Source organism: Vipera berus (genome assembly GCF_964194415.1).
Source record: "Vipera berus genome assembly, chromosome: 2".
NCBI lineage: Eukaryota > Metazoa > Chordata > Lepidosauria > Squamata > Viperidae > Vipera > Vipera berus.
The window spans coordinates 137567904-137594995 of record NC_138203.1 but is presented as its reverse complement, the minus strand read 5'-3'; the positions used below and the strand labels follow the sequence as shown (position 1 = coordinate 137594995).

Sequence of the window (27092 nt, the reverse complement as noted above, 5' to 3'; positions counted from 1 at the left end):
TGCCCACAATCAGTAGCCCAGGAAAGGCCAGTTCTTCAGAAGTTAGTTAAATTTGAGCTGCAAGACCTGTGCAGCAGCGGTTCTGTAACCACATAGCTATTGACAAGACTTCTTTGTAACTGTATCCCCATAATTTGACCAATTAATCATCTGTATGATCCATTACTGACACTTTCGTAGCTAGAAGTGATATATGATGCCTGTGTACTGCGTGCACTATCAGTAAGCTGCATTAACATCCCAACTGATCAAAATACTTTTCCTTATATTGAAAATAACTTCAAGAACTGATACCATGTCTGAACTGAGAATCCAGTGTATGTTAGGAGCATGACACTTACCCTCAACAGCCCCGATGCTCCTACAGCAACTGTAGCCCAGCCTCCTTGTTCCTACACTTGATGATTTAAATGTCAAAGTATGAACCGGGGAATGGGGCGTTTTATTGCCCAGTAGAATTAACAAAGGAGAATATTTGAAGCTCGGGGTTGAAATGAGGGGTCCTTGGTGCTCTCTGAGCTTGGTTTTCTTGCAGACGTTTCATTACCCAAACTAGGTACCATCGTCAGAGTTGGAGATAATGAATTAGCATCGATGATGTTACCTAGTTTGGGTAATGAAACGTCTGCAAGAAAACCAAGCTCAGAGAGCACCAAGGACTTCCCAGTGGAATTCTCTTGCTTTTAAGAATATCCAAATGCATAACTAATTCTGCTCCTGTTCATGCCAATCTGGATAGAAGTCATACAAATGGAGAAGATTTGGGGATTAAAAAAGGCGAAACTGACTTAAATTTCTTGTAGGGGTTAAGGCACCAGGTTAGAGACCATGAGACTGTGAGTTCTAATCCTGCCTTAGGCATGAAAGCCGGCTGGCCCAGTCACACTCTCTCTCAGCCCAACCCATATGAAGGGAAAGTAGGAGGAGAAAGAATTAAATATGTTCACTGCCTTCAGTTACTGAATAAAAAATATGGGAGAGATGTGTCTGGGTTTTTTTTTACTTGCATATGCTTCTGAACAAAGTAGAAGGTATATAATACTACAATATGTTTAACGCACTCTTTTGTACAGCAACAGTGCTCCCAAATTTCCAATTTATCTAAATCGTTTCCAAGTTATCTCCCAGTCTTTCAACATTGTTTTTACCAGATCCAGTTGCTCTGAAAATTAATGAAACCAGCTCAGTTACGGTTAAAGAGCACTGCAGTGCTCCTCAAATATTTAAATCCAACAGAGGTAAGACTTTTAGGATGAGGTCATGTACGGAAAACCATTGTATGCAGGAGTTTCTTTCTAGTGATACAACAACGTCAATGACTACATTCTGGACATTATTTCAATGAAGCTGTAGTTCAGACATGTCAAACACAAGGCCCGGGGGCTGGATCCGGCCTGTGAAGTGGTTTCATGTGGCCCGCGAAGCCATCCTGGAAACAGTGAGGGAACGGCCCCCACTGCCTTGGCCCTGGCCCAGAGACCCTCCTCCTGCCAGAGACCCCCAGATCTTTTCCACTCCTGCCCAGGCCCCCATAGGCACCCTTGATGCGAACGCTGTAGAGCTGGCCATGCCCACCCAATAGGCCATACGCACTCTAGCCACGCCCACCCAGTAGGCCACGCCCACCCAGGCCATACCCACCTGGCCCCCTGAGGGCAACCGCAATGCTGATGCGGCCCTCAATGAAATTGAGTTTGACACCCCTGCATATTACTGTTTATCAGGCATCATTCTTTCAGAAAATATTGTTCACCCAGATTTATGGAGACACTACCAATACCAACAAAGAAGAAAAATAATAGCTCTCAAAATAAACCAGCATGGCTGCATAAAGAACGCTCTGATAAATTGGCAGATAAAAAGGACAAGTATAAAAAGTGGAAAGACGGGCACATAACTAAGTCAGAATATCTGCAAATAGCCCAAGTCCACAAAGATGAAGTGAGGAAAGCTAAGGCTAAAAATGAACTAAGGCTTGCAACCAAAGTCAAAAATAACAAAAAAAGCTTCTTTCAACATGTAAAATACAAGAAAAAAAGTTAAGGAAATGATTGGTCCATTAGTGGGGGAAAGTGGAAAGAAGGTGACAAGCAAAGGGAGAATGCATAACTATTTAACTTGTTTTTTTGCATCCGTCTTTACACAAAGGGAAAAAACAGTCCAACCTATCAAAAACAGTGCCATTAAAAACAGAATGGAAACACAAGTTAAGATAGGCAAAAAAATGGTAAGTGAGCACCTGTCCAGCCTAGACGAGTTCAAATCACCAGGACCAGATGGATTACACCCCAAGGTTCTCAAGGAACTGGCAGATGAGATCTCAGAACCACTGAACTATATTTTTCAAACATCCTGGAGCACTGGGGAACTACCAGAGGACTAGAAAAGAGCTGATGTAGTTCCCATCTTCAAAAAAGGAAAAAAAATGGATCCAGGAAATTACAGACTTATCAACCTGACCTCAATAACTGGGAAGATTCTGGAAAAGCTAATCAAACAACAAATCAGCGAACACCTTGATGCGAACAAAGTTATCACTAAAAGCCAACATGGGTTTGTCAAAAACAGATCATGCCAGACAAATCTTACTGCATTCTTTGACCAAGTGACAAAATTAGTGGACCAGTGGAATGCTGTGGATATAATTTATTTGGACTTCAGTAAGGCATTTGATAAAGTAGATCACAACCTACTACTTGATAAGATAGAAAAATGTGGGTTAGACATCATCACCACCAGATGGATTCGTAGCTGGCTGACTGGCCGTACTCAGCGTGTGGTCCTCAATGAAACTGCATCTACATGGAGGGAAGTGTGTAGTGGGGTGCCCCAAGGCTCTGTTCTGGGCCCAGTGCTCTTCAACATCTTCATCAACGATTTGGACGAGGGGATAGATGGGGAACTCATCAAATTTGCAGATGACATCAAACTGGCAGGAATAGCCAACACTCCAGAAGACAGGCTTAAGATACAGGAAGATCTAGACAGACTTGAACACTGGGCACTATCTAACAAAATGAAATTCAATGGTTAAAAAAATAATGTTCTACATTTAAGCAAAAAAACACCCAAATGTACTGGTATAGTATAGATGGTACCTTGCTCAATAGTGGTAACTGAGTGGGATCTTGGAGTCCTAGTGGACAATCACTTAAATATGAGCCAGCAGTGTGCTGCAGCTGTCAAAAAAGCCAACACAGTGCTAGGCTGCATTAACAGAGGGATAGAATCAAGATCACATGAAGTATTAATACCACTTTACAATGCCTTGGTAAGGCCACACTTGTAATATTGCATCCAGTTTTGGTCACCACAATATAAAAAAGATGTTGAGACTCTAGAAAGAGGACAGAGAAGAGCAACCATGATGATTAGGGGACTGGAGGCTAAAACATATAAGTAACGGTTGCTGGAATTGCGTATGTGTAGTTTAATAAAGATGGGGACGCGGTGGCTCAGTGGGTTAGGACACTGAGCTTGTCGATCAGAAGGTCGGCAGTTTGGCGGGTCGAATCCCGAGTGCCGCGTAACAGAGTGAGCGCCTGTTACTTGTCCCAGCTTCTGCCAACCTAGCAGTTCGAAAGCACGTAAAAATGCAAGTAGAAAAATAGTTTATTATGCGTATTATTTTGTGTGTAATTTATTATATTTATATAACGCTCTTCCTCCAGAAATCACAAAGTGATCTACAACAAAACTCAGTTAAAGGAATAAGAAAAAAGAACATTACAACAATAGAAAATAATAATCTGACGCAAAAACATCAAGCTGAGCACAAAGGTCGGAGACAAAAAGTATCTTTTCAAACATAAAACAGGACCAGCAGGCTTCCAGTGGAATATGACAAGGAAACGAAATGGGAAGAACAGAAGAACCTAAGGTTTTATAAGACTATTCCCCCCCCCCAAAAAAAAGTGTGCCTTAGATAGAATCAAAATGCTCTGCTGAATCAATCAATATCAGGTGCCCCTTTTCAGCTGGATCTCTATTTACATGGAATTCAGTGCTTCACTTTAGCAGTATGGAAAGGACTAAATCAAACTTGGGACTTCGGCTCCTACACCCCAGAACACTCTTCTATAGTTACACATGCCATCCACATTTAGATCTTGCTATATAAGTGAACTCTTTTTGTTACAAAATATTTCAATCCAGAAGCCCTTTCTTCAAACCAGTGTCACTGCAAATATTTCCAGCTGCTACATGTATCGCGTAGGCTTTTAGTCTTGTGATCATGAAATGTCCTACTATTTAACGGAAAGTCTTTTCAAGAAGCTTTGTTGCATTTAAACGGTAGACACCTTTACTAATCACAAGTATCCTCTGAAATTTTGCACTTACGCCATGTTTATTATATTAACCTTTCGACAACAATGTACAATAATGGTTCAAATTTTAGCTTTGGAACATGCATCAATTTAATCATGTTGCAGCATTCCTATTTAAAATTTATTTCACTGTTGTATTACAAATCCTAATAAGTTATTTTGCTTAAATTTTGAAGAAATGTTGAAATTAAGTTTTCATACATGTGTCAACTCCCAATGTAACCTATTTGGAGGAAAACATGCAAATTTGTGTATTTTGGACTAAGGACTTGCCACGTCAGTCCTCTCCGACAGATTCCTGACCTGCCTATAAAGACAAAGACCCTATCCATATCTGTTCAGGATTTCTTAAAAAGATCACCTCAGATCTAAGATTTTTCTTGCCACATCACTCAGGAACACAGGTAATGGACACGGCCTTCTTAATTTAAACATTTAAAGTACTGCCTTTTTCTCTTAGAAACAGAACCAAACAGCCAGTTAACAACAACGTTGAACTTTGTGCACTCAGTCATAGCTGTAGGCAATTCTGCACTTTTTGCCAAGAATGTTTATTTTCTTGATACTGGCTTGCCCTATTAGACAGTACGGTGTAGCGGTTAAGGCATCAGACTAGAAACACAAAAAACATGAGTTCTAATCCTGCCCTGGCATGAAGCCAGTTGGGTGACTTTGGGCCAGTCACTGTCTCACAGCCCTGGGAAAGAGGCAATGGCAAACCATGTTGGAAAAGCCTTCCTAAGAACACTGTGGGGACTTGTCCATGTAGTCTCCAGGAATTAAAAACTGACATGAAGGTAGACAGAAACAGTGTGCCCTACTAGACCAGAAGACGCAAACTTCTTAGGAGGAAAAAGTATGGTAAAAATTATGTTTATCCCTATTTTCAGATATTAACATTCAGTGAGAAAGTTAATTGCTACAACTATTATGCTACAATCATTTGAGGGGCTGCATATGGGTTGCATCCCTTTTTGCCAGTATTTAAATACCTGATCACACAATGACAAACTGAGCTTTGTGCATAAATTAAAATGCTAAAGATTATATTGGAGGCTGCTTTCATTTAAGGTAGAAACAAGATTAAAAACTTACCTGCACGGGACTTAGACGCACCTCCTTTGAACTGCACGTTCAGTGAGTGACTGCTTGCTTGATCCCACTGAACACGCAATTTACATTCTTTTAGAGTAACTATCAGGTGACTCGGAGGCATGGTGAAAAGCACCAGCTTCCAATAGCTAATTTCCATTCTAGGACTGCTTTTGAGACTATTAATCTTGTTTTTTATATTCAGGTTGCATTTGTAATAAGAATCCCCGGGTTTTTCTTCATCCACTCCATAAACATCATTAGTGTACAAAATACAGATGCTCGTGTTTTTTTTTTTTTGGGGGGGGGGAGTTTCACAAATACACATGTGCATTCTTTACTGTAATTTTTCTAGGTTTCTCCCGATTTAAATGGGCTTAATTCTGAAAAAGCGCATATACAGAATTTCCAAATGAATGTTATCAGCAGCAGTGATCATACTAAAAAAAATGTCTTTATCCACCATTAAAAGTTGCCATGCCTTTCAGCTAGCATTGTCTTTGAAGACGGCAAAGAAATTTCATTGCAATTGCTATTAGATTCTGTGAAACTTCCAAATAAATCAAATTACTTCTGAAGTTTTGTCTCTATTCAGTGCCAGGAATTTCTCATCAAATAAAGGGGGGGCATAGTTGTGCCCATAAACACTTCAATAGATCACATCTGTTAACATTTTGCAACATTTTACAAAGAATCCTAAATGCATTAGTCATTCATTAAAACTGCAAGCCGTGTTATAACCCGTTTCAACAAGTATATCTTGCAATGCAAGGCTCTTATCAATATACGTACACTTTTTCATATACCAGCTTCTTTAAGAGCAACAATTATATTCCATATCAAATCCTTGGCATGTGCTGCAAATCTAACAGATCCCAAAGTTTGAACTTGATATCATTTGTTTAAGAGAAAAAAAAAGATTAATGATAGATACTATAATAATAAAATCAGAATTCTCTGCACGTTCTTTCTGCCTCTCTAGCCATGGCTAAACATTGTATATAAATGCTAAATGCAGAAGACACACACACACACACACACACACACACACACACAGAGTGAAATTCTGCCTTCCATTTCAGCAGTGACAGTTCGCTTCAAAGCCATATTCTTCCTAGTCCCTTAATTAAGGACAGGGATTCTGTCCATCTCACAGAAATTCACAACGGTTTTTTTGGGTGTGTGTGTGTGTGTGTGTTTTAAAAAAAATCTATTTAGCTGCTCTAGGATTGATTACTACTCCAAGTTACACAAAGCAGGGATGGAACACTGTGAGCTACCCACCTCTGTAGAAAATGCTCCTTCCTGGGTTAGAAAGAACGGAAGCCCTGATTTTCTCCAATAATTTAAATGTTGTTAGCTTTTTCTTCTTTTTTTAGGGAGCTGAATTGATTAATTTCTGACCTTCAGTTCATTGGAAACAACAGCAACAGCTGTGTTTCGAGAAGATTTTTTCCCCTTAGAATGACAAAGTTTCCAAGAAGAGCAGGCTATTCTCTCATTGGAAAGATTTCTTGTCCTATCCCATCTCCTGGCTTTCGGCCTCAAGTTAGCCATTACAGCAGCCGCAATGGAATACGCCTCTCTCTCCCTTCTCCCTTGGTCAGCGTCTTTCTTATTCCTTGGGATGTCTCTGTTCCCGCACGGATTGCTCAGAGCTTATCCCTGGATCCAGCCTCTTTCTCGCAGTGTCTGAAAAAGCTCCCGACTGTAACGCTGCTGGCACGCTGCCAGCTACAGAAGCTTCTTAAAACAACAGTTCACTATGTTCTAGATGAGCACGAAGGATGTGGGAAGGGAAGGGGAGTCATTTAAAAAATGTCTTTTTTCTACACAACTTCCTCTAGGAATCTAAAGCCGGGACCTGAAGACCTGGCTCTTCGAGCTTTCTGGCCTGGACTGAGAGTATTAACTGGGGTTTTAATTGTATTTTAATTGTAATTGGGGTTTTTAGTTCAAGGTTAGTGTAATCATTTGAATTGTTTTTAATTTTTGTAATTTGTTGCATTGTTTTTAAAATACCTTGTGAACCGCCCTGAGTCCAACGGGAGAAGGGCAGTATATAAGTCTAATAAAATAAAATAAAATAAAATAAAATAAAATAAATAAATAAATAAAGCAACCTTTCAGATTCCTTTTTTAAAACAACAACAACAACAACAGGTAAATGCACACTGAGATAAATCCAGAAAAAAACAACATGGATAAGGTAGAAAGGGAGGCAGCGGTATAATAGTTTTTTCCTTTATTATTATTATTATTATTACTACTACTCCAGTAGTAGTTAAAAGGGAGCTGTCAGAAGATTCTTTGTACGCTCCTGTGGGTAAGCTGGAGGGATAGATGATAAAACACTTGACTGGCTTATGGTGTCTTCTGAGGATCCTCAACTTGCAAATGGAAACACGCAACAATACTCAGAGCCCGCGAGCTGGGAAAGCAAACACAAGACAGCTTCAAATTGCCTTATACAGGAACCTAAATACAGCGCAGCTGCCTTCAGTTTAATCCGTTTATTCTGCAGACACGACTGATCGTTGCATTTACCACGGTGACACGTTGCTTGCGTCAAGGTAGCTTTTATTACAAAAATGCCTTTTTTCCCCTTTTCTTTTAAAAGCATCTCTGCACCGTTGTGTTTATTCTTTTAAACTCCAAGACAGCATTAAAAACAATGATATTCCCAGCACTTGTGGGTGTGAAAGTTTACCCGAATATTATTTTCTCTTCACAAGGAGAGATTCAGGAACCTCCTCCGAAGGGAGCTTTAAAAAAAAAAAAGGCAGTCCAAAGGGGGGGGGGGAAGTATGTTAAGCACTCCCTCGTTCCTGCTATTTTGTCTAACTGGAACTCTAGTTCTTTTCGAATTCACCCAGAACTGTCCAAAACTTGTAATGCTTCTGACATTTTTTCCGGCAAATGTCAACTATTATTTTTGTTGTTAAAGAAAACATATTCAGTTGTAAAGGATTTCTGGATACTGTTCACGTTCAAATTGCAGCTCCAAAAAATAGCAATGACCTTTTGATTACGTGTGTTAAAGGAAAATTCAGGATTTGTTCCTGGATGCTAATATTCAAGATTGAGTTGAGAGGAACGTCGTATCATAGTGATGGTGGACCTATGGCACACGGGCCAGAGGCGGCACTCAGACCCCTCTCTGTGGGCACACTTGATGCCGCCGCTGCCAGCTCGCGGTCCTTTAGGCCGCCGCTGGCACCCAGAGCGGCAGCCCCACCCAGCACAACGGAAGTGAAGCAGCTGGCTAGAAAGCTCGAGTAGAGGTAGTAGAGCACGCCCCCATGTGCTCGCTGGCCTCTGTGTGTGGGGGCTGATCGCGTCAGGCAGCAGCTGCCCCTGCCTCGCCTTGCTCTGCAGCAATGGCACCCCCGCCCTACCCCCTGCCTCTCCCCACAGGACAAGCCTCCTGCCCACCGCCCCACCGACCAGAAACCCCCTGGATCTTCCCCAATCCTGCCCGGCCTCCACAGGCATCCCCCTCACGAGCAACATCAAGGTGGCCACACCCACCCCAGCCAAGCCCACTCAGTCTGACATGACCACTGCAGCCACGCCCATCCAATGGGCCACGTCCCCCCTCTCCCGACGGCATCACAATTGCTGATGCAGCCCTGGCACTTTGTGATAAATAAGTGGGTTTTGGGTTGCGGTCTGGCTACTCGGTCTCTAGGAGGTTCGCCATCACCTGCCCTATCACATAACTTCCTGTGGGACTTCTAAAGAAACCTCTGCCTTTTCTTGTGCTTTCGGAGTTATTGTCATAGGTCAATACAGGTAGTCTTTGACTTACAAGAGATCGTTTAGTAACTGTTTAAAATTACAACGGCACTGAAAAATGTGGCTTATGACTGTTTTTCAGTTACAACCTTTCAAGCATCTCCATGTTCGTGTGATCAAAATTCACATCCTTGGCAAATGACTCATATTTACGACCTTTGCTGTGTCCCAAGGTCATGTGGTTCCCTTTCGCAACCTCCTGACAAGCAAAGTCAACGTGGAAGCCAAATTCACTTAACGATCAGATTAGTAACTTATCAACCGCAGTGATTCCCTTAACAACGGTGGCAAGAAGAGTCGTAACGTGGGGCAAAACTCACTTAACGACAGAAATGTTAGGCTCAATTGTGGTGGCAAATCCAAGGGCTTCAGGGCCAGAGAAAATGCTGGGATGAAAGGACACCAAATCTGTACATCAACCCGGATCCCATCCAAGATGCACAACATCATCATGCCAATGGTAACTTGTAAAATTACGCCACCTGTTTTCAGTCCCAGCTCATTAATGACCATATTACATAAAGCAGTAGTAAAGCGTACGTGAACGTGTACCTCACTGTGCAGTATAAATTCAGCCCCACCGCATGTGGAAGTCTGGTTAGGTGGCAACATGACATTCTGTGTCGTGTTGATCAAAGAACTGATCAAGTGTATTTTAAACCTTTGCAAAAGATTGTGGCATGATTCTTTTCTCACCACAGTATTTCCCCTAATCCACCCATCCCACACCTATTTCCCATTCTTTTAACTCAACTTCGAAGTACCAAAACCCTCTTAAGAGAACTGTCAGACAACAGGGATCAGCTCTTTGGAACTGGATGTGAGGGAATGTGCAATGCTGACTCCTGAGCAGTTGAAATGCATATGACACGTAAGCCTATTCGTGATGCAACGGAAGCATCATTTTATTTTCATGATGCATAAAAATAAAAATTTGAAAATTATTTTGACTAATGAATACTTATCTGATCGACTGACTAGCATTCCAAACCTAGCATACATTCAGATTAATTTTTAAAAGGGGGAATTTAAAAACTGGGGAAGTAATTAGCATAACACCTCTCCTCCGTGAGCTGCACTGGCTTCCAGTTGCCTTCCGAGTGAAATTCAAGGTGCTAGTGATAACATACAAAGCCCTACATGGCATGGGTCCGGATTACCTACGGGAGCACCTACTGCCAGCGTCAACATCCCTCCGTCCTGTGCGCTCCCACAGAGAGGGCCTCCTCAGGGTGCCACCGGTCAGAGAATGCCGGCTGGTGGCCCCCAGGGGGAGAGCATTCTCGGTGGGTGCGCCAACCCTTTGGAACTGCTTGCCTGCCGAAATCCGGATGGCCCCCGACCTTCGCACCTTCCGCCGTGACTTAAAAACGTACCTATTCCAGCAAGCCGGCCTGGCCTGATAGATTTTGGGGTTTTCATTTGTTTTTACTATTGTTTTTACTGTATACTTACCTTGCTCTGTACACCGCCCCGAGTCCTTCGGGAGAAGGGCGGTATATAAAAACAAACAAATAAATAAATAAATAAATAAATAAATAACCCAAAGTTATCTTGAACCAATGAAAATAAAATCAGTCAGGTGGCCTAAGTAATACATTCTACATCTTTATGTAAATATGAAATTTATTCCCTCTTAGAAACAGCTTCTGGACTTCATGCTCAAAAGAGGGGGAAAAAATGAAACTTTGATCTTAGCTTTTGATTACTTGATTACAGAAATGGCTTGCATCTACTAAGAAATGTAAAGCAAAAGGCTGAGGCTGCAACTGTACTTTGTATTTCACTGAACTGAAAAAAAGTTGAAAGTCACTTTTTCCCCCCTTTCCTTTTCTTTTCTCTTTGCCTTGCACTCCTTTCCCCTCTGGTCTTTATTTCCATTTTTAAATACAAAATCCATTTACTGATCCTTTTTTTGTATGGTTGTAGTGGGATCACTAACTAATTAATTTTATTTTCATGTAATTTTTGGAAATCTTCCACCAACAGAATGGAAAGTCATGACTATCTCAAACCAGAGCCTAGCGTACTGAGGAGTTTGCCTGTATATGTTGCCACTTTAAATGTATATATATATATATACACACACACACACCGTAGTTTCCAGTTTCCGGCGTGTAAGACTACTTTTTAACCCATGAAAATCTTCTCAAAAGTCAGGGGTCGTCTTATACGCTGAAAATTTAGGGACAGGGCTGGCTGGAAAACCTGGAGCGGATCTCCCATTTAGTCTGCGCAGGGAAAGCGGGACCAATTGGAGAAGAAGCTGCAGTCTGTGATTTTTTACAGGCTGGGGTCTGGGCGTCTTTTCTTCTAAAGTTGAAGACCAGCTGTAGTATATCCCAACTTGAAAGGCAGGTGGGGAAGGCAGCAGCCAGAGCAGGGACACATTTGACTCAGGAACTGGGCGGGCTGGCTGGAAAACCTGGAGCGGATCTCCCATTTGGTCTTTTTTTAAAAAAAATCCCATTTATATCCTGCCCTTCTCCGAAGACTCAGGGTGGCTTACAATTTAAAGCACAAATCAATGTGCTTAGCAATAGCCTTCATTCTGTGTATATGCCTGTTTATTAGGGCTTTCACCCCCCCCAAGCAGCATTATTACAAAGTCAGCTTATTGCCCCCAACAATCTGGGTCCTCATTTTACCTACCTTGGAAGGATGGAAAGCTGAGTCAACCTTGAGCCTGGTGGGATGCGAACCTGCACTAATTGCAGGCAGCTTGTGTTACTTAAGGCTCTGCGCAGGGAAAGCTTTAGAGTGAATTAGGAAAAGTGAAAAAGTGAATTAGGAAAATAGGGAATGGTTGCTGGAATCAGGGGCTGCCACAAAGAGGGAGGCAAGCTATTCTCCAAAGCACCTGAAAGCAGGACAAGAAGTAATGGATGGAAACTAATCAAGGAGAGAAGCAACCTAGAACTAAGGAGAAACTTCCTGACAGTTAGAACAATTAACCAGTGGAACAACCTGCCTCCAGAAATGGTGAATGCTCCAACACTGGAAGTTTTTAAGAAGAGACTGGACAGCCATTTGTTTGAAATGGTATAGGGTTTCCTGCCTTAGCAGGGGGTTGGACTAGATGACCTCCAAGGTCCCCTCCAACTACTTCTTTTTCTTTTTCTTATTATTATTATTATTATTATTATTATTATTATTATTATTATTATTATTATTATTATTGTTTAATCCACTTGCACTGTTTTATGTTTACGTTTGATGACAAACAGCCTTATGTTTATAAGTGACAGTTTTCCTACTAAGCACCTGCATGTCATAAGCATTTGAATTAAAATTACCATATTAAAATAAAATCTGATGTTTTTTAATTTTTATTTGGTGTGCGTTGGAAGAGGGGTAGTCTTATACAGCGAGTATAGCCCAAACCCTATAATTTAACAGGAAATGTAGGGGGTCGTCTTATACGCCCAGTTGTCTTATACGCCGGAAAATACGGTGTGTGTGTATATATATATATATATATATATATATATATATATATATATATATATATATATATATATATATATATATATATATATATATATATATATATATATATATATATATATATATATATATATATATATATATATATATATATATATGTGTGTGTGTGTGTATATGTGTATATGTGTATATGTGTATATGTGTATATATGTATATATGTATATATGTGTATATATATATATATAATTGTTTGGGGGAAAAACAGAAATATTAAAAGCAATGAGTTGCCTTTTTGTGAGTTGACAGGGTTACTAGAAACAAACGGAAGATGATCTAATCCAGGCCCTTTACAAAATTTTCAAATATAGAACTATTATGCAATATTAATTTCATCTAGAAGCACCTGTCATCAGTTTATAATGTTAATTTTTTTCACCATAAGACGCAATTGAAGACTGGAATAATTACAGTCCAATCCACTGTTCTTATTTTTACCACTTAACAGTTATAAACAGATTCTTTGCCGTATAGTCCAAGGTTAAGGTAAAGGTAAAGGTTCCCCCGCACATGCGTGCTAGTCGTTTCCGACTCTAGGGGCCGGTGCTCATCTCCGTTTCAAAGCCGAAGAGCCAGCGCTTGTCCGAGGACGTCTCCGTGGTCATGTGGCCGGCATGACTAGACGCCAAAGGCGCACGGAACGCTGTTACCTTCCCACCATAGTGGTCCCTGTTTTTCTACTTGCATTTTTACGTGCTTTTGAACTGCTAGGTTGGCAGAAGCTGGGACGAGTAACAGGCGCTCACTCTGTTACGCGGCACTAGGGATTTGACCCGCCAAACTGCCGACCATCTGATCGACAAGCTCAGCGTCCTAACCCACTGAGCCACCGCGTCCCTAGTCCAAGGTTAGGAAAGCAGCAATTCTACTCTGTGTATAAAGAATCACAATGGAGAAATATGCAAACAAAATCTTTAGATTCTAAACATTCTATACCCACCATAACGCTACACTACAGTGTTTATCAACTTCCAATGAATACATCTTCAACTCAAATAACTCCCTATTTAGGATGGGAAAGCACTCCCAGAAAAGATCTGCTTCTCACCTTCAATCTAGGCGTTTTCCTTTATTACTAGAAGTTCCTATACTGCAACAGAGGCACAAACAGTAATTAAGATTGATGTCCCAGCCGTTCATCCTAGAAAGAGGTAACTGACGACAGTTATTCTAATGAAACACACTACACTTATGTGTGTGTTTGGACATAAATGTTAGTGCTTAATCAACACTGACTATTGGGAGTATGTCTCACAAATCTTTAAAGAACTTTTGGATGTTAAAAACTGCTGAATTCTGATAACTTCCCAAGCTAAGCTGACAGGTTTGCACAACACATTAAACCTGGCTAGTAGAACTGAACACACAAATGCCACCTTTTTAATCTAAACTTTTACAGCTCCTTAATCTTGATGGTTATCGCTTCTACAGTTAAGTGCATCAGGTGGATGAGAAGCAGCTGTTACTTTAAGTTAACCTGAAGTGGAATTCAATATTATGGATTACCTGTAGGCTTCAAATTCTGGATAATGCTAACTAGAACAGATGAGAATCCTGTTCATGGTTAAGGCACCACATAGAAAGGATTAAGGTTTAATTAAGCAGATAGGTTTAATATGACAGGTAGGCTCTCTATCAAAGCCCTCCTGGATAAAAGACAGGATATAAACATCTGGTGAAAAAAAATCTCAGTATCACAGAGATTATCTTAATTATCCTAATCAGTAAAGCAGAAGCTAAGGTTCTTTTCCAAGTGAGGTGAGGCAAAGATTGGGCAGAGAGGTGACAGCTTTAGTTATAGAGCTATATTATTAGACTTTCTCCACAGGAAAGAAGTCCTGTCAATAGGCAAATCACTTTCTTTATATTTTAAAATTATTAAGCTGTTTTGTCTTTACCAGCTACAATTTACATAGTTGATGCTGAAGTAGTTTCTTATTATTTTTGTCTTAATTCTACTTTGTGAACTACTGTAAGGCAACATAAATAAACAAAGTGAACCCTTTATTCAGTGGAAGGCTCCTTGGGATAAGTATGTCTGTTAGATAAATTGGACATTGTTCCCTCTAAGGAAGCACTGTTCCATCTTTAATTGTTTTCTATATTCTATTTTTATTATAGTTTACCAGCTAGAGCAGGGGTGTCAAACTGCCGGCCGTGGGTCGGATGCGTCACGTGGAAGCCACGCCCACCCCAGCTCCGGCAAGGAGCAAAAAGTCGTGATACATTGCAACATGTCACACGACGCAGAGAGTTTCACACTCCTGAGCTAGAGCCATTAGGAATAGGACAATCTTGCAAATGTGATTTATAAAAATATAAATGAATATAATGAGTTATTAGTCATAGTAAATAGTTCATTTTAAAGATATTGGCTCAATATATGGTAGTTGTGAAAAAGCCAAAAGTCCATTCTGGGCCTTATTAGGAAAAGGGTTGAAAATAAAACTGCCTATATGTTAATCCCATTATGCAAATCTATGATATATTTGTATAAAGGTAAAAGGTAAAGGTTCCCCCGCACATGCGTGCTAGTCGTTTCCGACTCTAGGGGCCGGTGCTCATCTCCGTTTCATAGCCGAAGAGCCAGCGCTTGTCCGAGGACGTCTCCGTGGTCATGTGGCCGGCATGACTAGACGCCAAAGGCGCACGGAACGCTGTTACCTTCCCACCGTAGTGGTCCCTATTTTTCTACTTGCATTTTTACGTGCTTTCGAACTGCTAGGTGGGCAGAAGCTGGGACGAGTAACAGGCGCTCACTCTGCTACGCGGCACTCGGGATTCGACCCGCCAAACTGCCGACCTTCCGATCGACAAGTTCAGCGTCCTAACCCACTGAGCCACCGCGTCCCTATATTTGTATATGAAATACCATATACTGTTCTGGTCAAATTTGAAAAAGAATAAAAGAACTGGAAAAACAGAAGACAACTGGGGATACAAATTATGAGAGGGCTCAGAAACCTTTTACGTGAGAAAACTGGAAAACTGGGAACTCTACTTTTGAAAAAAAAGGAAAATGAGGGGAAACATGATGAACCCCTGGCTATCATGTATAAAATTATTTACTTTTAATTAAACCTAAAAATAATGATTACAATTAGAAGAAATATGTAAGCACTTCCATAATTTTTTTAAGAATATGCTGATGGCATTTGAATTTTCACTGTTTAATTTTAGATGTAAGCTTCTCCAAAGCTCACTCTTGAAGGAGTATAAATATTTTAAAGAAATAAAAGTACAGAATAAAATAAAACAGCAAATCAGCTAGCTGTCCAACAAATACAATACACCTCTAAATAAAACATATATTTGCCAAAGAACACAGGTCCTTTATCTCACTCAGATCCATCTGTACCCAAAGGTCAGAGCCAAATTACACAAGCACGCCCTAGCGTTCCTTCCTGTATGCTGTTGGAGTTTGTTTAGAGAACTATATAGAAAATACCAAAGAAGAACACAAGTAAATAAGTTGCCCTATTTTTTTTACAGGTATGCAAAAAAACAAACAAAGATCATTTAAAAGTTAACCAGAATAACAATATAAATCATAATTAAATACATTCTTACCAATGTTATTTTGAAGCTTTGAAGAAGAGATGTAGCGAGCCCCGTGCCAAGCTAATCTAGTGTTATCCAAGGAGGCAAATTCTGAAACCACAAGATATAAATCAGACATGCATGTCACCAGAGTTTTTCACACAAGATTAAGCTGGAACAGAAAGTTCAGCTGAGTAAGTAGTACTTAATTAAAAAAAATAAAATAAAAACAGGGATAGGAGCTGTCCAATATAAAATGTATCCCTTAGATGTTTTACTTATATATTCTACAGGTAGCTCTCGATCACAATAGAACCCAGAATTTTGGTTGTAAATCACTGTGGTTGCAAGTCAAGCCATCATATGACTGGACTTATTTTCTATTTTTACAATGGTTGTAAAGCAAGTCACCATGGTCATTAAGCAAATCATGTGGTTGTTAATTGAACTATGTGGTTGTTAACTGATTCTAGCATATCCAGTCAGTGATTTTTGCCATTTTCTAGTGGCATTTTCAAAGTTACCTATTGTGATCGTGTGACCTTGGGATGCTGAAACCAGTTGTCATTGTGAGCCAGTTGACAAATGCCCAAAATACAATCACGCGGTCACAGAGGATGTGGTGGTAACAGGAATTGTAACTTTGGGGACAGATCATAAGTAGCTTTTTAAAAGCCCACTGTAACTTCAAATGGTCACTACATAATCGGTCATAAGTTGAAGACTACTTGTATGAAAATAAAAGTGCCAAATATATATGAACTCTGCAGTCGAAAAAAGTAGTGCATTAAACTCCCTAAATTTTAAATTGAGTCTCACACAGAAGACTTAGTGCCCTTGGATTTTTAAATGTAACAGTTGTCAATAGGCACACATATTAAAAACAGGTAGTCCTCGACCACAATTGAACCCAAAATGTATGTTGTTAAGTGGAACATTTGCAGTTGTTAAGTGAATCCCTGCAGTTGTTTAGTAATCCGGTTGTTAAATGAATCTGGTTTCCCCATTGACTTTGCTTGCCAGAAGGTTGCAAAAGATGGTCACATGACCCCCGGGATATTGCAACCGTCATAAATAAGAACCAGTTGCCAAGCATCAGAATTTTGGTCATGTGGCCATGGGGGTGCTGCAAATGTTGTACCTGAAAAATGGTCATAAGTACTTTTTTCAGTGCTGTTGTAACTTTGAATGGTCACTAAACACACGGCTGTAAGTAGAGGACTACCTGTACCTTATATTTAAATTTTCCATCCCAAATTAATTAATTATTTTGGAATACCTTCCTAACGTTTAAATTATTTTAAGGGAAAAGATGACAAACTCATCCAGTTTTTATAGCATCTAAACATTATTCTTCAGTCAAAACCATGCAGGCTAGAAGTGTATATTCTCAAGCACACTGTTATGTAGGCATATGTACATTTACAAGCAAGATAGATATGCCCATTGACCCAACAAAGTGGGCTATACATTTAATAAATAAAATAAATGTAACATTAAAAGTTTTACATTACAGAAGTCTCCTTCTTCCTGATTTTTTTTCAAATTCCTTTATTTCTACAATACTATTTTTAACTAAAATTAAAAGTTGATAAGACTGCTAGAAAGTGGCTGATAGTTAGTCTGATTTTGACAAAAATCTCAGTTTAGAGAGATGGGAATGTATGGCAGTGAAAGTTGGACCATATGAAAGGCTGAGTGCCAAAGAATTGAGGCCTTTGAACTACGGTGCTGGAGAAGACTCCTGCGAGTCCCTTGGACTGCAAGGCGATCAAACCGGTCAGTCCTAGAGGAGATCAATCCTGACTGCTCTTTAGAAGGCCAGATCCTGAAGCTAAAACTCAAATACTTTGGCCACCTAATGAGAAGGAAGGACTCACTGGAGAAGAGCCTAATGCTGGGAAAGGTTGAGGGCAAGAGAAGAAGGGGACGACAGAGAACGAGGTGGCTGGATGGAGTCACTGAAGCAGTAGGCGTGAGCTTAAATGGACTCCAGAAGATGGTAGAGGACAGGAAGGCCTGGAGGAACGTTGTCCATAGGGTTGCGATGGGTCGGACACGACTTCGCAGCTAACAACAACAATAATGGGAAAGGCTCGTTTTTAAAGAAACAATACAATTAGAACAGAAAATGTATTCCATTATTTACAGATAGATTTTTTCTAAACATCAACTCCCCAAGTCACCAGACTCAGTTAAGTAACTTAGGAAAAGACATAATTGTCATAATTATGGGGGGCTTTTTGTTTTGCTTACAGCTAATATGACACAACTTAAATCACTTCTTGCTATTTGCCTCCCCAACTATTAGGTTCCCAATGTCATTGTACTTGGCATTGCAGAATACTATGCATTGTAGAGTATTCATCCAAAACTGATCCGAGAATTTTCCAAGATGATTAATTTACAAGCCAAATTTATATTTCAAATCACAGTGCATGTCAAAAAGCCATTTCAGAAAGCAATGTATCAAAGTAAATTTAACACCTTTAGCAGACTTTGCCCTGTCTTATCAGGCTGGACTTTTGTTCCTGCTTATCTTGCCATTTATATTCCTTAGAATCCAAACAAACTATTCCTTTTTCCATTCCTAAAAGTGCATAAAGTTCCTGACCTAATGAACAGCCTTGTTCACTACAAGAAGTGCTCATAAAACGGAAAAATGCTAATAACTGTTTTTCTCAATAAAGCAAATAAGTGGGTGCCTAAATTATATACATGTATTTTACACCTGAACATAGGTAGTCCTAAAATTACAACCACAATTGAGTCTAGAATTGAGCAAGACAGTTGTTAAATTAGTCAAACTCAATTTTATGACCTTTTTTGGCGTGGTTGTTAAGCAAACCAGCTGCAGTTGTTAAGATAATAGCACGGTTGTTAAGTGAATCTGCTTGACCCCATTGACTTTGCTTTTTGGAAGTCGGCTAGCAAAATCACAAATGGCAATCATACAATCCAAGGAGGTTGCAGTCACCATAAATAAACCCAACTGCCAACCCAATAAATTTTGATCATGTGATCGTGGGGATGGTGTGACAGTTATAAGTGTGAGTATCAGTTGCAAGACACTTTTTTCAGTGCTCTTGCAACTGAATATGACTTATCCTGACCAAGCTGGCTTTTTTCTTTTTTATATAGCTTTCAGTACTTGAAAAGATTACTAGACATTGGCCTTGCTCATTTCACATTATATTTATATACAGAATGAGTGTAGCAAACACACAAAAAGGACAAAAGGAGGGTACATAGCACTGACACAATTGTGCGTACACTAACAGAACTAGAACTTCCTTACCCATTAAATCATGTTGTAAGTTGTCAAGCAATGAAGACCCAGACCCCCAAGAGTAAGGAGACCGACTACAAATATAATAAATTACAAAGACAACAAGATTTAATTGTCGACAAGACAATGTGGAAATTCTTTAAAACTCTCTTTTTGTCAACTGGACTGGTTCCAAGAAGTTCAAATAAGCACTATTGTTTCAAAGGAATTACAAAAATAAGGGCAAAGCCTCAAAACTTTGGCTGAATTTTTTAAAACCTTAAAAACTTTCAAAACTAAAATGCTCTCTAACTTGCTGGTGAAATATGATTCAGAACCAGAACAAATTATAGATTGTATTGAGTAAATGAAGAATTCAGACAGAATCAGAGATAGGCAAAACTAGCAAACAAAAAAAAATCTAGATTGACAAAGGTGAAAGTTAAATCTATACAGATTTAGAAAAAGTAGAAAATTACAAGGTGCCAATAAATTTTTTTAAAAAATCTAGCAGTGGGACTGTTGATTTTTATTTCCCTGAAGCTCAAATCTAGAGGCTAAGTACATACATGTTAACATTTAGTGATGATCCCATGTGCTCTGTGGGCAGTAACTTCCCAGAAGTTTGAAGAGTCTCCAAAATAAATTTGAACTTGGAGAAGTGTCTTTCAGAAATAAAACTAATTAACGCTACAACAACCTATCCTTTAAAGGAAGATGAGTCACTACCCAATTTTTCAGTGTGGGAGGACAGTAAGACACAGAACAGTCTTAAAACAACTCTAAAAGATAATTTCTACAAAGCTTAAATTATCAGATTTTTGACAGAATACAGAATTGAGCCCAACATTGTTGGTGAGGCAGTTAAATGAGTTTTGCCCTCTTTCATGACCTTTTTTGCTACAGTTGTTATAAGTGAATCATGAGGTCATTAAGCAAATCTGGCTTCCCCTATTGACTTTGCTTGTCGGAAGCCGGCTGGGAAGGTTACAAATGGTAATCACATGATCCTTGGGACAATGCAACTGCCATAAGTACATGCCAGTTGTCCGGTGCCCGAATTTTGATCATGTGGGGATGTTGCAGTGATTGTAAGTGTGAAAACGGGTCATGTTACTGAAAGGGTAAGAAACAAGGTAGCATTCCTTGGTCTACTCTTCCATCCCTAAGCAGCTTTCAATCTTCAATCCATTCATGAAATTTTCCATAGATTCCATTTTCTTCCATTTGTGGCCAAGCAGTTCTTCCTATTTGAATAAGCGTTAGCCTTTAGTGTCAAGCTTTGGATCCCTATTTATACACAGGTAGAGATACACAGACACCGCCACACACACAAATGGAACCAAAGCCAAAAATGAATAGACCTCAAGTCCCTTTAAAGAACTTATGTGGTATTACCTGACCTACAGAACAAAAGTAAAAATGAATTGTGCATATTTAAGAACTAATGTTATCTGGCCAAGGCTGCTTGCTACTTATTAACTGGTCTTTTCTCACCCTCATTCAACCAAACTGCAATAATATTAGCTCACCAAAGACATTTTGCTGAAAACTAAGACCGTTTTCAGTGCTATTCTTGAACAGAAATTAGGGCTGGGCTTTGGCCTTCGTGCTGAGCCTTTTAATAAGTAGAGCAAAATAGTTTTTAAAAAGAATCTAGGTCCAAAGCATTTGACTAAAATATGGGTGGATTTTCATCTTCTCCTATAATATATGGAGCATCTGCCAACATTTCCTTGGAAGTGCAGCGAAAGAGGGAAGAGTTACAAAAGTAAATGGTAATATGCAAGGGAGAGGCACATCTTGGAAAAACAGACATGTCATGTGTGGGCACATCTTGGCATGTGCATAAAAAGTCTATTAAACTTTCGCCAATAAATTAATACTGCCTGTTCCCATTTTTAAAGACCTAATAAATCATTTCTAAACACAGCGAATGACATACAAAAAGTAATATGTAAAATACTGAAGTTTGCTTATCCATACGAACACTCTGTGGGGAAGTTTTAAATGCAAGCAGAACTGGAAAGATCTAAGGCCAACCAAGAAATTAATAGGAAGACTGATAATTTGACTTTCACTAGAAGATTTAAGTAGCCTTCAGAACTTCTATTACACAGCCACAACAAAGTATAAACAAATGATGGGAACACGTTTTGCACGTGTGCGTCTGGACAAAAACAACGAAGTATTTTACAAGAAAAAAAGAAACCTAGAAAAGTAGTCCCAGGGTAGAACTCACCAGAAGGCAACTAACTCTGAATTTGTAACACACTGTTTGTTGTATAGCTCTAGTATCAGAATGGGCACTGCTGACCTTACCTAGATGAGAAACAAACAGTCTGCAAGCAAACAGCCAAGCTCAGAGAGCACTAAGACCTCTACAACTGAGGTATCTGAGAAATTAAGCAGTGAGGGGAAGGGAAATAGCTAAATCCTCCCCCATCCCATTAACCAGGTTCAGAGTACAATCCAGGTTTGCTTCAAGCAAAAATATCCAAAGAGAACAACCACTATGAGGAAAGACAGCATTTAGGAAAGCTCTATAGTGCCGCTCACTTACTAAAAGTTTGCAGCCTTTGCAGTACTGTTAGCTGGCAAACAGATGTCAGGGGAGAAAAAAACTGGACTGGAATGAGAAGGGCTGAAAGAAAAACTTCACATTCTTTTGCAAACATGCATCTAGAAACTCCACTTGTTGAAGTAAGAGAGATACTTTTAGTGTAGTTCTCCCATACCATGTACATCAAGGTGATATACAACCACAGAATCAAGCCTAATTCTCACGAGGAGTGATAATTCAGGAGAATAAGCCAGGAGAATAAACCAGAAGAGAACCGAATAAAATAAGGATTGACTAAGGGAAAAAGAAAAGCCAGTTAAGAAGTATTAATGAAATGCTGTTCACACTGTGTGCGATGTCAATTATACTAGCACCTCAAACCCATTGTTTAATCTGGAACAAGATTTAGTCGAAGCTCAACTTTGAAATACGTGATGCGATATAAGATAGCTAGCCCGTCTTATAATGAATCTCAGTTGGAAAAATCTAGACTTGAATTTTACCTTCAGCTATAAAGTTTACTGAGCTAAATGATCCCGAGTCAACAAGCCTAAGGATGTAATTCCACGGTATATATGGTATTCTGAACTTATTTGAAAGTGCAGGAAAAGGAAGGAAAAAGAACAATTATAAAAAGCTGCACAAGTCTAGGATTCAAGGAGAGGTACTTTTTAATCTCATTTTAAATCATTTACACTGCTTTTAAAAATTATGTATTGTTCAAATCTCGTATTTTTTCCCCCCATAAGGTTCTAGGACCACAGAGTTGGAATGTAGACATGCAGACTATCAAGTCTAACCTTCTGCTGGGGGTAGAAATCCAAATTACTGGCTTCCCTGCTTCTAGTTGAATATTTCCAGTACTAAGACCACCACATCCACATTCACAAGATCGCAACACAGGCTGCATCAGAGATGTAGTAATAGAACCAGTGTATGCACCATTTCATATCTTATATAGTCCAATAACACTTAAAATGTATCTTGCACTAAATAAATGATAATTCAAGTTATTTTTCTTTGCAATTCAGTTTTTTTTTTAAAAAAAATTAGCAAATGACATCTTAACAGCTTTTGCTGCTTTAGAAAGAGGCAGCCATCCAGCCATTTTCAAAAGGCTGAAGAGAACAACAAAGGGAGGATAATTAATAATTATCTCTACTTTAATTCAATTCTGCTTCTGAGGGGAGGGGGGGATTTCAGTCCAGATTTCTTGTTTACACTTTACATTCACTAGGGAGTGCAGCAGGATAGGATCAGTACACATAATAAAAGCCAGGTTCATGGCCTATCATATGTCAAAAGGGACCTTTCTTCTTTTTTGATTCATCAGGGTTATTTGCTGGAGGCAGTAATCAACTATGCCTGAGATTAGGAACCATTTAAATTCTGCACAATGCTCTGAATCGATGTGACATTGGGGATATTTAGAAATTATCCCAGGATATTTGGGGGAGGGACCAGGACAAGCACCAGCAATTAACTCTAGCAAGGTGGTGGCAATCATACAAAATGTCACATTATTCTCAGGCCCTTTCCTTGTGAGTCCTTTATACCATGTTCTGGAATCACTGGGCTATCTCTGAATTGCTATAAAGCCTGTCCTCATTCTTCTGCATTGTGCCTTAAGTTTTTCCCTTCTTCCACATAAGCACAGCGCAGACACTTTTTCTTCTTCCATGCCAGCACAGGGGTAGGGATACCTTTGAGTTGGTTTTTGACTTCTGGCGACTGCTTAGACAATTCCCTGCTGTTTTCTTGGCAACATTTTTCAAAACACCCTTGACTGGTCCAAGATCACCCACCTGGCTTCCAGGTCTAAAGCAGAATTAGAACTCACAATCTCCAAGTTTCTAGCCTGGTGCCTTGACCTCCGCACCATACTAGCTCTCTGATTGTAACATTACCTTCCTCTTATCTCTGTTCAGATTTAAGCTTACATTATTCTTAACTGCATAAGGGTCTATTCAGCACCATTCAAAGTCAGTCACAAGGTGTGTAAAATTTATTTAGGCTTTGTCACCCATTTCCTTAGAAGGAAACCAGGTGATTATAGTGGCTGGGAAGATAAAAAAAAACAGAGGTAGGACAGACATTGGTAATAAATATACCACTATAGCCATGAAAACCGGCTGAGTGACTATGGGCCAGTCACTTGCTCTCAGCCCAACTTCACAGGGTTGTTGTGGGGAAAACATGAGGAGGAAGGTGTGTTGGATATGCTTGCCATCTTGAGTTATTTGTAAAAATAATAAAGAAATAAAAATAGTATATTCTGCCAACTCTAGGATGGGCAGAGAATCCATCTCAGTAACAGGGAGAAGGCATATAAACAAATGACTAGTGAGAAACAGCATTATTTCTGCTCATTAATTTTTGAGAAAGAAAGGAAGATATTTAAACAAGTTGATACTATGACCCCACCAACTGTAACAGGCCAAAGCAACATTACTTTTCCATGAAACATCCAACTGTACACACGTAAGGCTGGTGACATCAGACAGTAAATGGCGAAAACTAAATCCTGGAATCTAAAAATTTCACATACTTTCATAAAAAAAATTGTTTAACAATGCTTATGGGTGTAAGCCCCAATGGCCTTCTATGTAAAGAGTAACTCCTCATATCCCATTTGCCCTTTTTGTGTAAGTCACATACAAACAATGATGAATCTTCAGAAAAATCTGTCACTACCATGTAGTTCCATTTAGGGAATATTAACTTCCTGATCTAAAATTATATTCCCTGAAATGTTATAAGGTTTCCTGCCTGAGCAGGGGGTTGGACTAGATGACCTCCAAGGTCCCTTCCAACATTATTATTATTATTATTATTATTATTATTATTATTATTATTATTATTATTATTATTATTAATTTATTCCCTCTTGTCCTCTGAAGAAGCTGCAACTTTTCTTTTTTCCGGCAGTGGTTAAGGTAGACAAGAATGGGAGGGGGGAGGCAAACCCTTCAGGGACCAGAAGAAACTAAGTCTTCTTAGATCGGAGAATAGAAAAATCCCCTCCTGTAAATCCTTTTCCCCCTCTGTTTACCATTTCCTTAGAAAACGAAAGCATCTTCAATTTAATGAAAAACTCATCCACGCCAGCTAACTGCCATACAGTAATTCGGTAAAATTGTTTAGTGAGCTGTGGGAAACATACGGTAATGGGAGACTAAGCAGGAACTAGAAAACATTTTTAAAAAGCCTGAAACACCCTCACATCGTTTATATATCTCAGTTCTTCCTTCTCCTTTCTCCAAGTCCATTTTGGACACCCTCCGTAAGGGACGGTGCAGTAGGAAGATTCACGTTTTCAGCACGCACGACCCTTTTTTAAAAAAAAAAAGTTCTACTTTTTATCGCTTCAGAATAGGAATAATGCCCAGTCCCATGAAAAGCCAGCCTAGCCCTATACGGGTAATCTCCCATACCGTCACGCGTTCACAAGACCACGAAGCTCGCGGGCTCTCCCCTCGCACACACCCGCCACTCCTCCTCACGCCGAGCGCTTTGCCCCGCGGGAGAATGGAGGAGCCCACTTAGCCCAGTACCTCAGTTTCCCGTCCCGGTTCTCGGAACCAGCCGTCGCCTCCCGCCACCCCATCCCATCCCGTAACCCGCCTATTAACTGGAAACCACCGTCTACTCGACTCCGCCCCGCCGCCTTCTCTCCAAATTTCCCTAAACACGCCCAATAAGGGGCCGGCGCTCCTCCCTGCCCCACCAATCGATTGTCGCGGTACTTGGTTCTAACCCCGCCTCTTCAAGACTCTCTCTCTCTCTCTCTCTCTCTCTCTCTCTCTCTCTCTCTCTCTCTCTCAGCGACCTGCTCCCCGCCCGCACGTCAGAGTGCAAGGTGACGCGTGAAGGGCGGGGAAAGGGAAATTGAACCGGATTTTCCAACTGCTTTCTGCTAAACTTCCCCTCATTCTCTCCTGCTGAAAGGAGCGATACTTAATAACAACAGCAACAGTAATAATAACAATAACAATAGTAATAAATAATCTCTTAATAATAACACTCTTAGCCGAAACGAAGTACTGTACCTCTGCTCCCGTAGCTGCCTGTAGCTGCGTCCTTCGAAATAAATCCCACTGGAAGATTTACACGGCTAATTTCAGGTTTTAGTTCAATTTGCATGGTTAATTAATGGCATTATGAGTACATGTCTGTGATATACATAATGCATTTAGTCCTGGTATGCTGATTTCTCTGCAGTAACCACTGTAACTGGCAGCTGGTGAAGGTCAGGCTATTTTTCTTGAGAATAATAGCAGATTAACCATGGATAAGCATTTCCAATCACATGCTTCCAGATGGGTTGGACTTCCAGTATCTCACAATTATTATAGATATCAGCGAGTCAGTTCCCAAACGTTGGAAGAAATGGATAAGACTACAGGACCAAAAGAAATGCCAAATGCTGGATAGGTAATCCTCGACTTACAATAGTTCATTTAGTGACCCTTTGAAGCTACAACGGTACTGAAAAAAGGATTTATGACCGTTTTTCACACTTACAACATTGCAGCGTCCCTGTAGTCATGTGATCAAAATTCAGATGCTTGGCAACTGATTCGTATTTATGACGGTTGTCCCAGGGTCATGTGATCACCTTTTGTGACATATTGACAAGCAAAGTCAATGGAGAAGCCAGATTCGCATAACAACTGTATTACTAAATTAACAACTGAAGTGATTCGCTTAACAATTGTGGCAGAAAGGTTGTCAAATGGAGCAAACCTATTTAACAAATGTTTCACTGAGCAACAGAAATTTTGGGCTTTATTGTGGTTGTAAGTTGAGGACTACCTGTATTACTTCTTTTTTTCCAGCAACAGTGGCATTTGCTTCATGGAAAAGGGGAAAGAAATCATTACCACAATCCAAATTATAAAACATTGTTTAGAGATGGCAAGATTAGTTAGTGCCCATCCCAACATACTTAACGTTTGCTACAGGAAGATTTGGGATTCTCTCTGCTGGAAAAGTCAAG

General features: G+C 39.8%; 1 protein-coding gene across 4 annotated transcripts in view; it reads right to left on the bottom strand.

Annotated features, from left to right (window-relative positions):
- VDR (vitamin D receptor) overlaps positions 1 to 25707 on the bottom strand; it is a 112942-nt gene extending 87235 nt beyond the window's left edge. Inside the window, exons 1-3 of one of the 4 annotated variants that reach the window (XM_081317234.1) lie at positions 25528 to 25707; positions 16293 to 16373; positions 16065 to 16155 (exon numbers count right to left, since the gene is read on the bottom strand). In XM_081317234.1, the coding sequence (XP_081173360.1) occupies positions 16065 to 16074 (10 nt within the window). In that variant the 5' untranslated portion in view covers positions 16075 to 16155; positions 16293 to 16373; positions 25528 to 25707. The remainder of the gene's footprint in view (positions 1 to 16064; positions 16156 to 16292; positions 16374 to 25527) is intronic. The other 3 variants (XM_081317233.1, XM_081317236.1, XM_081317235.1) reach the window with 3 other exon arrangements.
- Positions 25708 to 27092: the final 1385 nt, after the last annotated feature.